This window comes from Dreissena polymorpha, chromosome 14 (genome assembly GCF_020536995.1).
Source record: "Dreissena polymorpha isolate Duluth1 chromosome 14, UMN_Dpol_1.0, whole genome shotgun sequence".
NCBI classification, from domain to species: Eukaryota; Metazoa; Mollusca; class Bivalvia; order Myida; family Dreissenidae; genus Dreissena; species Dreissena polymorpha.
This window is the reverse complement of record NC_068368.1, coordinates 3589584-3605332: the sequence shown is the minus strand read 5'-3', so window position 1 is coordinate 3605332 and position 15749 is coordinate 3589584. Positions and strand designations below refer to the sequence as shown.

Below are 15749 nucleotides of genomic sequence, written 5' to 3'. Positions count from 1 at the left end.
TGATTAAAATAGCCGTTATAAGTAGGGTTGGCAACGAATTTTGGTATTCGAATATTCGTCATCCTTCCGAACGAATATTCCGCTTACATCTGTTGGAAAAAAATTTCAACAAAATCAACAATGTTTACCGTACCATTACTCCATGAATTCTACTTTCGTGTTTACCGCAAGTTCACTGGAATTGACTAAATATTGACACAGCATTGCCGTCGCTAATTCGAAGTTTATTTTGTTGATTATTTTTTATTGTTAAAATTGAATGACAAAAGCTGTTTTTAAACTTTTAATATTGTAAATCAACAATAGAACGAGAAACATAACATTTACTTGACGACAAAACAATTACATGACAAACAGATCTAGAAATAATTTAAGCTGAACTTTAACGTATTATTTACATAGCGACCACATTCAAACAAACACAAATTAATTATATACGGACAAAACACCAACGATAGATACTGAAACTATATGCCATTACACACTTTGAACCTTTTTATCAGTCAGTCTTTTACCGTTGCACATGTAATCCGTTCACTTTCGGAAGCTGACACTTTCTTAGGCGTACTCACAAATGATGACATTGATGACTGTTTCTTGAGTCCCCAGCATCATTCGAAGATGCAGAAGATGGATGTTTGTTATTCACATGATTGAGAAGATTGGACTTACATGTATTACAATTATTCACGTTGCGTTATTTAAGTTAAGTTATCAACGTTCAAGTCGTTTGAGACAGTTTCTACAAACGATATTTCAAATTTACCCTGTCGGCATCACAGGTAAAAAGAAAAACGAAAAATGTTCAAACTTGTGAAAACTGCCAGACCTACCGTGTTTTCGATCACCTGACAGTTTTACAGAACATAACATTTTACAACAGCATGACACACTTTCCACCGACATGTGACGTCCCATGGCGAATCGCACATGACTCCTTGACTATGTAATGTTGTTTTGTAAGATATTTGTAAATCTAGCTCAGACGTGTGTTGCCGGCCTCGCCAGCCGTAGTGGGTGGAGAATAATACCAACAACGGTTGATGTTTCTATATGTAATTCCCCGTGCAGACAATACATATGCATTAATCTGCAACAATAGCATTAAATTATAATATGAAGATTAATGGATTAATGTTAAGAATTAGATGATAAATCACTTCAATATAGCAAACATATAACAATGCAACCGCATCGACATGTTTAACAACACAATATTATTTCAATATATTAATACTAATAATAATAACAATAATAATAATAATAGTAATAATAATAATAATAATAATAATAATAATAATAATAATAATAATAATAATATGAAATACCTGCAGATATATGTAAATATAACTGCTAAATGCTGAGCACATAGAAATGGCGTCTATCTATCTGCGTGCCGCTGTCTTGTTTGAAAAGAGGCGCAATGGATTAAAAATCCCGTGCTCGTGCGCATAAACGTCATATGCGCCAATTGTCATATGGTGATTATATTGTCATTGGGTGATTACATCGATTTTATATTTTAAAAGTTCTCTCTTAGAAATCTTCTAAGTTCCAAGCCACTATCTTTAAGTCGGCATTGTCAATTGGTTTTAGTATTGTAGTTGTAGTATTGGTAGTGTTTAACCACTTTTGTTATAGTTCATGCTAACACCGTTTATGCGCACGAGGACGTGATTTTTAATTCGATGCGCCACTTTTCAAACAAGACCGCGGCACCAGAGACGTAGATATATCTGCAGGTATTTCATATTATTATTATTATTATTATTAGATCTATTATTATTATTATTATCGTTATCAAAATTATTATTATTAGTAGTAGTATTATTAGTATTAGTATTAATATATTGAAATAATATTGTGTTGTTAAACATGTCGATGCGGTTGCATTGTTTGCATTGACATTGTTATATGTTTGCTATATTGAAGTGATTTATCATCGTATTCTTAACATTAATCCATTTATCTTTATATTATAATTTAATGCTATTGTTGCAGATTAATGTATATGTTTTGTCTACACTTTCTTGTATACCACACATAGCATTTAAAAAATTTGTCCCACACATAGCATCATTACATTTTCATACACACACTCCGAATCAGATGTATTTGCGCAAACATACAATGTATATAGCTTCTCTATGAAGAATTACAATGTCCGCCCTATTTTTTAAACCCACAACAACATTGTAATCAACGTTTTTGTTGATCGAATAAAAAATATACCACACATAGCATTTCACTTCGTGTGTTTTCAAGCACGCGGTTGCACTTTCTGGAAAAATTACTTAATTAATTTAGCGCAAACTTACCAAAGTTGTGTCTTTTGACAATGACCGGGCCCTTGTTTTTTTTTAAAAATGGTTTTGATATAATGAAGAAATTATCAAAAACGTTACCTGAAGCGACGTTCTATTTACATCCGATTGTCCCACACATAGCCAAAAAAGTCACGTGGTTCAGGCACCTTGGATATGCACATTTGATTTCATGTGCAAAACACTTAAATATTCTCGGACTGTTATTTTCGGATACAGTTTTGTTATCGTCGATTTAAATTTATTTTCGACATTCTTTATGAAAATGTCTATAGAATTATTAATACACATGGGGTGATACGGATGGTATGATTTATAATATTTCGCATTGTTTTCACCAGAAATTGCAACTAGTAAGACTAAAAAAGTACAATAGGTTAGGGCTCAGGTCGCTAACAAAACTGTATGAAAATTGTTTCATGACTTAGGACAAATGTCCTGAAAAAAATTGACCATTTAGCCATTTGAGGAAACCTGTCCTGAGGAAATTGGGGCCAATCTGAAACACTGATATATGGAGATGTCCGGAGAGCATGCCTTTGCTGTTGTTATAAAAAAAAAAACAAAAACAGTCTGTTGAAAATGGGACAGGCAAATGTTTTTACTCATTAGAAGTTATTTCTGATTGGAATGAATATTTGTGTTGCTCCGAGCCAAAAAAAGTCATAAAATGTATGTTAACCTTTTCAGGCTATTGAACTGTCTTCAGGCTATTAAAAATTCTAAATAAGCCGGAAGAGCTATTGGTCTAAGATATTTAGCGTGAAGACTGCCAGTCTTCGGCCATTGTGTACACACCGGTCTTACTGACCTGTGTACTATCGCGAAAGGAATTGTGGGTAGCACTACTTTTTCAACATGGCTGCCGATTGACATCATCTCAGTTTGTCAACGTTCAAGGTAACAATATATGAGTATACTGATTGTCAGTTACAATCATGTAAGTTGTAGTTATTATTTATTGTTGCATACATTGTTTGGCTGTAAGTTTAATTAGATGAAATACGATAAATCACCAATAAAAAGCTATTTGATATATTACATTAACTGTCGGTGTCAATGTCATAGTAATGTTATATAGTATTTTACAACAATGAACCACACACATTAAAGCTGTAGTGAAATAAGGTCACTTCCAACAGCCTTGCTGTTGGGCTAGCTCTTGAGTGTCTGACTACCACTCTGGAGGTCGTGGGTTCAATCCCCGGCCTGAGCCCAGTATTTTCACATTAATGGCGACGAGGCAAAAAAGAACTGTGAATGCGGGAATGGGTCTGAGCTGTTCAATGGTGTCTGGGAGGGCCATGCGGATGCAAGACATGCTGTAGCGGGCGAATCTGGGCCTTGAAACATTAAAAAGGGGGAGGAGTGTAGTGAAATAAGGTCACTTCCAACAGCCTTGTTGTTGGGATAGATCTTTAGCGCCGTGGTTAAAGTGTCTGACTACCACTCTGGAGGTCCTGGGTTCAATCCCAGGCCTTTGCTCAGTATTTTCACATTAATGCTAATTGAAGATGTTTTCCCATGTACTAGTAATTATTTTCTCAGATTGTAAAATAATTTATTACAGCAAAATGAGTTGCTATATTGCTCAACATGTATATCACACCTTTATTCTAAACTAAAGCATTTACACATTTTCATAGGTTTGAACACATATTCTTATGTGGTACTACATGTAAGTCTCCGAAAGTGGTATGATATTGTACAGTCAGTCCACCAGGTTAGAATAACCCGGCAAAAAACTTTGAATTTTTTTACCACGATAATTCTTTCGGGATTTAGTGTTAATGTGAGAAGATGTAAAAATAAAGGGTAAAATTTATTTGTATGATAACAGATTAGGCAAGACAGCATATGCAGTTATTTGTCAAAAATAGCCAATTAAAGTTCACCCTTTAGAGAATTATTAAAAATCATTTACATAATAAAAATATAATTAGTATTTCAAAACATTGTCATGGCATTTGTTATCAATCAGCAAAAAGTTTATTTGAAAATTATAAAGCCTCCTATATCCATATTCACATTTCAAAACATAACTAATTCAATCAGTTCCAGTTAACTTTTTGCTGCATTTATCCCCCTGTAAGCATAATACAAAAGCTTTCTTGCTTAAACTTTGTTGATTTATTCCTTTACCTTAGGTATACCCTACTTTGGGAACATGACCCATACCCTTGAAATTGGGAATTGAAGTGTCAATTCACCCTAAATTGGGTAAATATTATTAGTAAAATTTCTAAGTTAATTGTTATAAAATAGAAACTGAAAACCTATCAGAAAAATGGTTATTTCAACCTACCAGTCCTTTTTCTACACTGAAAATCTTTTTATTTCTATACTTTGAAAACTGAAACTATCCATTCACCATTGGGAATGTTTTTAGTGGATTTTGGAAAAAAGGTATGTTTTGCCATTGGGAATATGACTGAATAACGGCTATAAAATCAGCATGAAAAAGCCCTGCTTTAACTATGCTGTATTAAGTGTATGCTTAAACATCATTTGTATATAGTTTATCTAACAAACTTGATTTGGCATGCGGTGGTTAATATCCAGTTTGAAGACCACAAGCCTGTGAAAAGGTCATGCTCAGATTTTGTTAATACTATGTTATTGTCTTTTGTAGCCATGGAAACAGCAACTCCAGTAAAGTCAGTGAGGGCCTGTCTAACCTGTAATCGTTCATCTCAAGGACATTTAAAAAACTTAAGAAATGTAGCTATGCGATCCATACTACTGAAAAAACAGTTTGAATGTCTGGGCTGCAATATTGAAGACCTTGTGAAAGTAGGACATGAGAATCTGTTGGTTTGTGACACATGTTTGAAAATATTGGACAAACTATCAGAAATGAAGTTGAATTTACAAATGAACATGAAAGAACTAAAGAAGAGTGAGGATAGAACAAAGAGATTAATTATGCATTCTGTTTCTCCAGTAGTTAAGAAGTTCAAGGACACAACTGTACCAGTAAAATCTAGAAAAAGTTCAAGGGCACTTTTTAAGATGCCATCTCCATCTCCATCAAGATGTATTGATTCAGTTATTAGTCCAAAATCAGGCAGCATTGATCATTCATACTCTGGTATACCAAGCAAAACAAAAACACAAAGCCTTGACCATTTGTATTCAACAACCGTAAATCAAAATGTAGATCTTAATAATCCATACAGTTTTCATAAGAAGAAAATACTGATGCCTCCTGAAATTACTGTTAACGAAAAGAAAAGTGTCATAACAATATTTGAACAATCATCAAAAGACACTGTAAGTGTTAATACTGTTTTGGAAAAACTTCTTGATCTCCCTTCTGTAAATGAAAGACTATATCTATGTTTATTGCAACGACTATCTGGAGAACTAAACAGGATCTGTGGAACAAAAGACAAAAGTGTTTTAAGGACAAAGGTGTCAGAACTAGAACCTGAAACCTTTTTCAGTGACATTGTAAAAGAAATGCACTTGAAATGTCCGAAGGTGTTGCAGTTTCTGATAACCCTGTCTTGCCCAATGGATCTTGCAGTTCCAGAGAAAAAACATGGTATAGCAGCTATGTATGCACTTGGCATGTACTTACGGAACAACCACATGATTGCCTTTCAAAAAGCTGTTGCTGCATCATGTATAAGATATAATGCAGGGAATGGAGTAAGTATGTTTATTCTGGCCTTAAAACATTAACTGTAACAGGGATATAAATTAGCTTTAGCCCAAATTAGCCATGGCCCCTAAAATGTGTGATGGGCTAGTAAAATTTCAGAGATAACTCCTATATCCACTACACAAACAGATTAAAAGAAAAATGTTGGGCTAATGGATTCAAAATGTTAGTTTATAAGCCTGTGGAATGGTTGGCATTTACATTCTGGATTATGTATGTGTACTTTATTATAAATTTATATCATATTTAACAATGTATTATATGTGCAGTCATGTTCTTTCCATTTTGCTGTAACAGCTCACACTATTGTGTGAACTTTTTTTAAATGTCTGTTATAATTTCATACAAAAATGTGCACATAATGACGGTATTAAAACATAATTGTAATGTGCATGAAGATTCAATCAATGGTTATCATGAATGCCTGTGATGTATCTGTAGTTTAAAGTCACGCTCCATAGATGGCCTTTTTATATAAATATATATATATTAAACTACTAGTCTACATTGTAGATAAGGTTTCTATTTCTTCTCTTACCAATTTAAAACGGACATATATGTACAATTAGTCATACATGTACCCTAGAACTTTCAAACATACATTTTTTGGTTAATACAAATTAGTTTTAGTTTGAATAAAAATCATTTATGTTCAAAGCAACCTATGCCAATGTCAAACATATTGATTTAGAGTTTATGGAGTGCAGCTTTAAGTGTTGTTAAATATCAAACAATGCTTGAGATTTCAAATTTCATTTCCAGCTCATGGAGTTTTTACACAACCTGGGAATGTCAATACCTACAAAAAGCAAGCTGCCAATGTTGGATGACCTTGGACAAATAAATGGTCGGGATGTAGTTTCTGCTTTGGCTATTGGGAAAACCATCAAAATCACAGTTGATAACATTGACGGGCACATAAAAGCTTATCAGGTTAGGAAGTTAATATGTTTGTAACTTTAATTAAGCTGTATAATTTTATCAATGTTTTACTATTTGTTGCACTTTAACAATATTTAATATATAAATATATATTTAATATATAAGAATACTTTTGATAAAAAAATGAGAAAACAACAATTAAAACAGATAGAGTCTGTACATTCAACAGGAGCAATATGAATTTATTTTCCACAGGTCAGGCTTGGTAGTGGAAACAGAGATTTTCACTACACTCATTGGTCGATCCTTATCGACAGATTTGACCCAAGAGATCTTCAAGGACTGAGCACACAACCGAAACAGATAACTGCCGAAGGACCTGACCCTACCATCTTCTTTTTGTCTTCAAACGAACATGAAGCATTAAGGTATTCATTTATTCTCTCAACTTGATTGAAAGTAGCGCAAATACAACATGTGAGTGAAGAAAAGAACAATAAGAAACAGTTAACCATGTTAATTGAATTGCAACCTTTCTGTTTGTAATCCAGCAATACATTTTCAATTCAGATAATTACATAAGGTAATGTTCATTTTTTATATGTGAGTGTTAGCTCACAAATAATGTAGAGACAATTTTTCAAGTCAGTCTGCATTAAGTACGCTAGGAACCGTTACCACTACCTGTATGGATAACTGCAGTAAAATTAAGCTGACGATCCTAGCCTATCCACCGCATCTGCCTGTTTATAGTCTCCACTGGTACACTACAAAGTGTGTATGTATTCAAAAGTATTTAACAGCTTGTAAGACAACATTGGCCAGTCTAGTGTTTGTCATTGAAATCTGTACATATTGGCTGCTTTCAAGGAAAACGGGGCTTAATGCATGTCATAAAAGATTAGCCTGTGCACACAGATTAGCCTGTGCAATGTACACAGGCTAATCGAGGACGACACTTTCTGATATTGTGGTGTTTTTTGTTTAAAGAGAGTTTCTGGTACTGGGATGACAATTAATGCATATGCATTAAGCCCTGTTTTCCTAAAATGAAGCTTAAAGCTTTTTATTAATGATTTGAAAAAAACCCACATCTTGACCAGTGCTTTAAGACAAGCTCTTTATAAATTTGAATGGGTTGTGGTCATTTCAAACTTGCGATATAAAAAGCTATAACATAATTTTGAAAACTGAGTTGCGTCTAAGATTATACAACAGCAATGCCGAACAAATTCAGTGCCTTCAGCGCTTTGATTTTCTTTATTTGTAGGAAAAGATGTACTCAGCTTGTCATGCGGATACTGGTAGAAGAAATACAGCCATTGTCCATGTTTTCTACGGCAACACCTCGTCTTGTGGACCATAAATACAGACAAGTGGTTGATAGACCATCACAAGTTCATCCAATGTTTGTAAGTAGGACAAATAAATATGATTTAATGAATAATGGAATTGGCTAAATGAAAATTTTGTACATTTTGACAATTAACTTCATTATATGTGACCGCAGCTGGGAAAATCAGTCTTGTGGTCAAAAATCACATTTTGACTTTTTGGTTAATTGAGATTCTGTAAACATTGTAGTTTGCAAAAATGACCAACCCTACAGCTTTTTGGTAGGAAAAATGGTCACTTTCTAGAATAAAACACACTTAAAACATTATTCAAACAACAAGCAAAATTGTTTTAAAATAGGAATATTCTTTTAATCAAATACCTGTTAACAATATAATCAAGTAGCAACAGAATAATGGACATGTTAAAAATACACCAATTATGTTGCCATGTTAACTAATCACCAAAATACACAGTCTTGTCTTTTAATGCAAATGAATTTACTAATAATAAGTGTTTACTAAAAGGTTAACACTTAAGCAGCACCCTGTATAACTTAAGTGGTCCTAGATATTTTCCTAAAGAATATATATATATATATATATATATATATATATATACTAGTAAATAGTTAAGAACTAAGCTACATGGATTTTTTTTAATTAGGTGATCATGAAAGACCCAAAGTCATTACCTAATTGTGTTCAGATAATGGACACTATATTAGGAACCATAGAGTCATTATATACATCTGCTGGGAGAGGTATTTAGTTTGAGTTTGACCACAGTTTCCAAGTTCATGTTATTGTTGTTTTTCCATATTCTTTACAGGGCATATTTTTGAGGCCGAAAATTTGACCCCAAAGGTTTATTTTTTCCCTAATTTGAAAACAAATTCCCCCAGAAAGAAGGAAAATGTGCACAACGTGTCATGCTTTTGTTGAAATATTTACATAGTCCGTTTTTATCAATTTCAGTTTGTGTTTTTATGGTTTTTTTGTGTCGGCTCAAAAGTCTCGTCTTTATTTCATTAAAGTCAATTGAAAAATAAGATACTTTACATGGATTTTTAAAATTTTCAACGATGTTTACACTTTCCTGCTTCGCGTACTAGTAAAATATGACGTAATAAGCATGTGTTACGGCCACACTTTTGCTTTGCTTTAGTTATATACAATGTATGTCTAGGGAAAGATCTAAAGTAAAACAGGAGGGTGCTGCAACCTGCTCCTTTTTTGTTCTTCCCTCCTGCCCCTCTGTTCTGGCCAACAAAAAATTATGAAAATATTTAATTTTCCCAAATATTTAATGAAAAATGCAGCAGATGTGCTTTAAACCCTTGATCACATGCATTTGACTAATGAGTACCCTGGATATAGCAAACTAAAAGAAAATTTTTGGTCCAAATTTCCACCCTGCTCCTTTTATGCAGCACCCTGTACCATATCGGATCCTAGATCTTTCCCTAATATGTTGCAACATATTACAGTTTAGTTGCTTGATAAACTGTTTGAAACTCTTTTCAGTTACAATATACATCATTATGTTATACACTATTCCCATTCTACAAAAATATTGGTGTCAGAAATGGTATTTATTATTGCTAATACTAATGAAAATGTTTTACTGGCTTTCTGTTTCACAAACACCATATTAAGCATTTTTGTTTTATATACATAAAGCTCAAAGTTTTCATTTATGAATACAATAACAGAGCGAAAACAAGGAAAAAAGTTAATTGTCTTCTCCATTTATAAGTGTCTCTATTATTCGGAAAAATACGCACATAACACTTAAATTCTTTAATCACAGTGTCCTAAACATCAGGCATACCAAATATATTGTATATCGGTAAAGAAAACATAAACAACTAAAAATACTACAAGAATGTGCATTGAAACAAATTAGTATTTTTATGAAACAAATAAAATGCAACAATTAATTATTTGTTTTGGTTATTTTCAGGTGATGAGTTTAACAACATGGCCAGTATTCCCCTGGGTGGTGATCAGCTGACACGGGTAACATTTGATTCGGCACGCGTTCTGAGATCTGGTACTCACAGTCGAACAGAGAGGTTTGACCAGTTGTCTCCAGTCATCGAAGAACTATTTCATGTTCAAGACTTGTTAGAGGTATGTGAATGGTATCTCTATAGTGACAGTTTTCATATAGGCTAATTCTTGTTTTGTATTAGTCAACTGTTGTTTGAAGATTCTTATCACAAATGCTACAACACAAGTTGTTATCAATATTTTCACTTTTTGAATATCCAAAACATTCCAGCATTAATAGTCTCATGCATTTTGAACTGTTCTTGCAATATTGTATCATTTGCCGCTCTATTCCTGGTCGATTTCTTCGTATGTCAGTATTGTTATAATACATAACTGCCGTACTTGGTAATCCATCCCTTCCGGCCCGGCCAGTTTCCTGGAAGTACTTTTCGATGGAAGTTGGTGGCTTGTAATGAATAACAGTTCTGATATTTGGTGCATTTAGTCCCATTCCAAGGGCTACAGTTGCAAATATGAGTCTGATCTTCGAATTTTCTTTGCATAGCTCTTTGACTATGTGTCGTTTCATTTTTTCTGTATATGTTTGGTGGTACTGAGCAAAAAGTCTGTTCTCCGGCACGGCATCTCCCACATACTGAAGGTCACCCATTTTTTTCTCAAAGAAAGCACAGACATAGCTTATTACATATGTGTCCGTGTACATGATAGTAAGTTGATATTGATGTTTTTCTTTGATAAGCTGTTCAGCCATAGGAGTAAGGATCTCATCCAGATGGTCTTGTGTGTTTGAAGAAGACGGTCGTTCAGTTTTAATATATTTAATGTTTGGTCTATCAGGATTCATTGCTATTATCTTTGGAGTTTTAAGTTGAAGACTTGCGCATATCTTCTTTTGAGCATCTGGTGAAGCTGTAGCAGTGAACACGAGAACAGGAATGTTAGTAAACCTTGCCAAGAGATCAGAACCTATTCTGCTGAAGTCTTGTCGAAACTGCTGTCCCCTGATATGAAACAAAATGTGTGTTATGTATTTTCAGAAAATCATCAAAACCTTCTACATACCAGAAACAGCTCGTGAAGAGGGATCACTTGCCCAGTACAGAGCAATTCTTCATAGAACAAACGTTAATGGTCAAGTTAAGGCTAATGGATATGAATCACACAAAGACTTCCTCATTACTGTCACTAGGTTTGTACACTTATATGCTGTCATTATAAATTAACATTATCATCATAAAATCCGTTAACTGTGTTGGTTCTTGCTTGAGCAAAATTATAGAAATATATTTTGAATGCCTATTAAGAGATTTACATAGAAAATTGGCACTTCAGTGTTATGCATGACTGTAGTTGTTTGCCATTTGCTATTACCAGCGATTCAACATAATAAATGTTGACACAGTGGTTTCATCATTTAGTATAAGGGCTAACACAGGGTTGTTAGAGTTGGTGATGGCTCAGAGTAATACAATTAACAGTAATGTCTTAGGCCCTGTCATTGTAGCTTTTATTTTATTGTTTGTTAATTATGTTACATCTTTTCAGAGCTCTTGTGATAGAGTTAGCTTGTGAAAGATGGGGGGCTGATTGCAAGACAGACTTGGGGTCTCTGGTTCCGGAAGAAGTGAAGACTTCTAATACCAAAGGGAAGAAGCAGTGGTTACAGGAGCAAGTGACCAAAGTGGTGGATACACTGTTCTGCCCATACTCTGCTCCAAAAGATGCTAAAATATACCTTCGGCGCAGTGGCCATTTGTACTGTGTTACGGTGCCTTCAAAAGATGTCGGGAAAACCATTGATCTTATAATAAATGGTAATTAAATATAAATTCTTAATTCAAACCCATATTTGACCTTGACCTAATTTGGGCTTTGTTTCACAAAACTCACTAATAAACATCCAATCCAGATCATGTGCATTTACTGAATGCCTCGTCTTGATTTTTCTTTGTTTTTTTTATCAAAAATATTATATTATTTCCTGGTATGTGTAACCTTTAATTGGAAACTCGCTTTTTTAACATATATCAGTCTAATCAGTCAGAGGTAAATTACAACTAATTGTATCTTTAAGTTATTTGTTTATGATGACAGCTTTTCTATTGTAAAAATAATTTTGTTTGGCTTTCAGGTGAAGCTGTCCGCATAAGAGTGCCTGAAGATTGTAAAACTGACGAAGCAGAAGATGGTGTGTTTTCATACAGCCTTGGGATTGTCAGAGTTGCAATGGATTTTATCATGTTCAATGATGCAATAAAATCAGGTGATATAGACATGATTACAATTCTTATGAAACGATTCATTCCACTGTTTGTAGGATTGTCATCCTACAAATCAAAGTATGCTATTGAGTGTGTCAACTTCCTTACTAAAACTGAATGCCTGTTGTCAGACTTTGAAAGTGCTAGAGTGAAACTGGGATTGTTGGTCAACAGAAAAGGCCGACCAGGAAAAAACAAACCAGCAGACATGGAACAGGAGAATAATATTCGTCTTGTCAAACACGTAATTAGAGGACTTGGAGCCGGAAAAAGTGATAAAGCTATGCTAAGAATATCGAAGGCAGCACCTGTAATCAGTGCAATGGTAAATGGACTAGAAGGAAGCAAGACACATAAAGATAGACACTCCAGAAAGTCAATATCAGAAGATATTTCAAGATTAGGGGATGCAATTCGAAAAATAAGGCCTTTCAACTATCAGAAGGGTAGACAAATGAATCCTTTCAAGAAAATTTCATCAAATGTGATTGGTGCTGTGAACAAAGACAAATTAAAGGACTTTATAATCAGGCACAGCTCCAGAGCAGTTAATAAGCTTGCTTTTGATGACAATGAAGACTAATAAGGGATGCTGTTAATGCCAATAAGGACTCGTTAAATTGATTTTTGTAGTCAGATCTTCAACACTTATTTTTGCAAAATTGAAAAAAATGTGGGTTTTTTTGCTTTTTGCTATTTGCACTAAAGTTTTGTATCCTTCTTTAACTTAAGTGCACATGAAAATTAAATTGTGTAAAAAACAACATAAAAAACACACCTGAAGTCTGAGAAATGGTTTATGGCGCTTAATATTAATGGAACATTAATATTGTTTTGTAACCTGTAAAATAAATCATGTGTAAATATTGAGCACAGACCATCAAAAGTTTGATTTTAGCAACCAGCAATTCCTTCTACCAGATGCACAATATTTTGATATTAATTATTGAAGAAATATGTATCAATTGTCATACCATTTACAATTTTTACAGTCTGATTGCTAAAATATGTCAGAAAAAAAGTTTTATTGCATTTACTGGACCTATAACCATGGCATCACATAAGAATGCATGTTATTACATTTATGTAAAAAGACAAGAATTCTACTTTTCATCTAACTATATAACATCCATTTTTTCTCTACCCAAATATCAGAAGCAAAAACAGTGAGAACTTTCTATGAATAGTTGTCACCATATGAACTTACTCCACTGGATATTTTTACCCAAAATTGTTGGAAAACATTAGTTACTAGTATGGCATTTGTATTATCAGGTTAAGTATTTTAAAAGGAGAAATCTTTTTGTGAGGGCACATATGTGCAATGGAGAGTGGTCTACTTCACTCATAGTAATATGTGATTGATGAAGCATATGTCAGTCTTGTTCATGCAATCATTTTTATGTCCCCGGATCGAATGATCGGGGGTATATTGTTTTTAACCTGTCTGTCTGTCTGTCATTCTGTCCCAAAACTTTAACCTAAAACTTTAACGTAGGTTAAAGTTTTGCAATAACTTTTGCAATATTGAAGATACATGTAGCAACTTGATATTTGGCATGCATGTGTACATTTTGTATCTCATGGAGCTGCACATTTTGAGTGGTGAAAGGTCAAGGTCATCCTTCAAGGTCAAAGATATGGATTCAAAGCGGCGCAATCGGGGGCATTGTGTTTCTGACAAACACATCTCTTGTTTAGATATGAGAAATATGCAAACACTTCCTTATTTATTTTCAATTTGTGTTAACTATTAAAAATTGTGTAGCTTTTAACTTGTTTTGCATGATTTATTCATTATAATGTTTTAAAATAGCCACTAGTGACAAAAGTTGTGTGAGTCTTGGTTGTTCTGGTCATGAGTGACACGTTTATTTTCTTAGCCTAACTGTGAATAATATTTTAACGTAATATTATAAATAAATTTGTGTTGTACTTTTCCGTGTTTATAAATATAAGTACATGTATATGATAAAACTGTTTTGATATTGATGAAATTGAGGTACAAATAGTGTTATTAGTAAAATTTCATGTCTTATTTGAATTATTTAAGTGAAATTCAATATGTGTTACTTAGACTTTTGTCATTCAATCTTACAATTGTTGCTACCTCACCTCATGTCAACTTGTATTATTGAATGTTTTTTATTTGTGAAAGAAAAACATGACATAAAATGCACAGGATTGGAAATCAATTATCTGTCAGGTTAAATGAGCCAGAGACATAGGTCCATAATACTATCCCATGGTTTTGCTCTTTTCAGTATGAAAGATTTTCAGTGAAAAAAATATGGATAATGACCCTGTTTTAACTTATTTTAAAAACTGTGTAGTTCTTACAAGTGTCAATTCAGAGTTGTTGAGCAGAAAACTGTATGCAGTGTCTCAAATGATTGTCAGCTGACCATCATTGTCATAATCATAAACCATTATAAAAAAGTACAGCATTATTGATGTCATTATTGTGTTTATCATTATACCTCTTTTGGACTTATATATGTATTTTATGTATTAATAAACACATATTATTCAGTTGTGTGTGTTGTTTAAAAAAAAATGCATCCTGAAGTGATCACCTGGCCCCATGTTCACAAAGGATCAAGTGCCAAAAGTTATATCGGGATCAAGTATTATCGTAACTCAGTCATACTTCATTAAAGATTGTTCTTCATTAACCCTTTGAGCGCTGGAACCGGAATTTGAAGGCCTTTGCAAACAGTTTGGATCCAGATGAGACGCCACAAAACGTGGCGTCTCATCAGGATCCAAACTGTTTGCTATTCTGATAGTATTCTTTGAAAAAAAAATCGAAGAAAATGCTAATTTTAAAAATTTAGCAGACAACATTTTAGCAGACGACAAATTTCCCAGCATGCAAAGGGTTAATTGTTCAGAATATCAAACGGAATACACATGTAAATTTTCCAAGCATTTCAGTAGTTGAAATTGAAATTGGAATTAGTATGTGATCCAGGATCAGTTTGAGGATCAAATTTAAAATCAAGATAGGTGATATAACTGCCAAACTCTGGAGTATTTCACATATCTTACTCATTGAATATCTTCATATTTGCTTAGTGAATGGCTATAATCATGTAGGTGAAATTTTGTTGGTGAGGTGACTTGGAGACCTGGATCAGGGGTGGATTAGGTAACTGTTTAATCACCATTTTTCAAGTGTTAAATCTACCAGCCATGTGTATATGTATTAAACATCAGTATAAATAATAGAAACAATTACCATTCCAGAATCATGTGTGCC

General features: G+C 33.6%; 1 protein-coding gene across 1 annotated transcript; it reads left to right on the top strand.

Annotated features, from left to right (window-relative positions):
- The first annotated feature begins 3112 nt into the window (after positions 1 to 3112).
- LOC127858508 (uncharacterized) lies at positions 3113 to 15021 on the top strand. Its single transcript, XM_052395704.1, has 10 exons — positions 3113 to 3224; positions 4957 to 5978; positions 6754 to 6924; positions 7129 to 7301; positions 8144 to 8285; positions 8875 to 8971; positions 10174 to 10343; positions 11264 to 11415; positions 11772 to 12040; positions 12358 to 15021. Exons 2-10 carry the CDS (start codon positions 4959 to 4961, stop codon positions 13068 to 13070), a joined length of 2907 nt encoding a protein of 968 aa, XP_052251664.1. The 5' UTR covers positions 3113 to 3224; positions 4957 to 4958; the 3' UTR covers positions 13071 to 15021.
- The last annotated feature ends 728 nt before the right edge of the window (positions 15022 to 15749 follow it).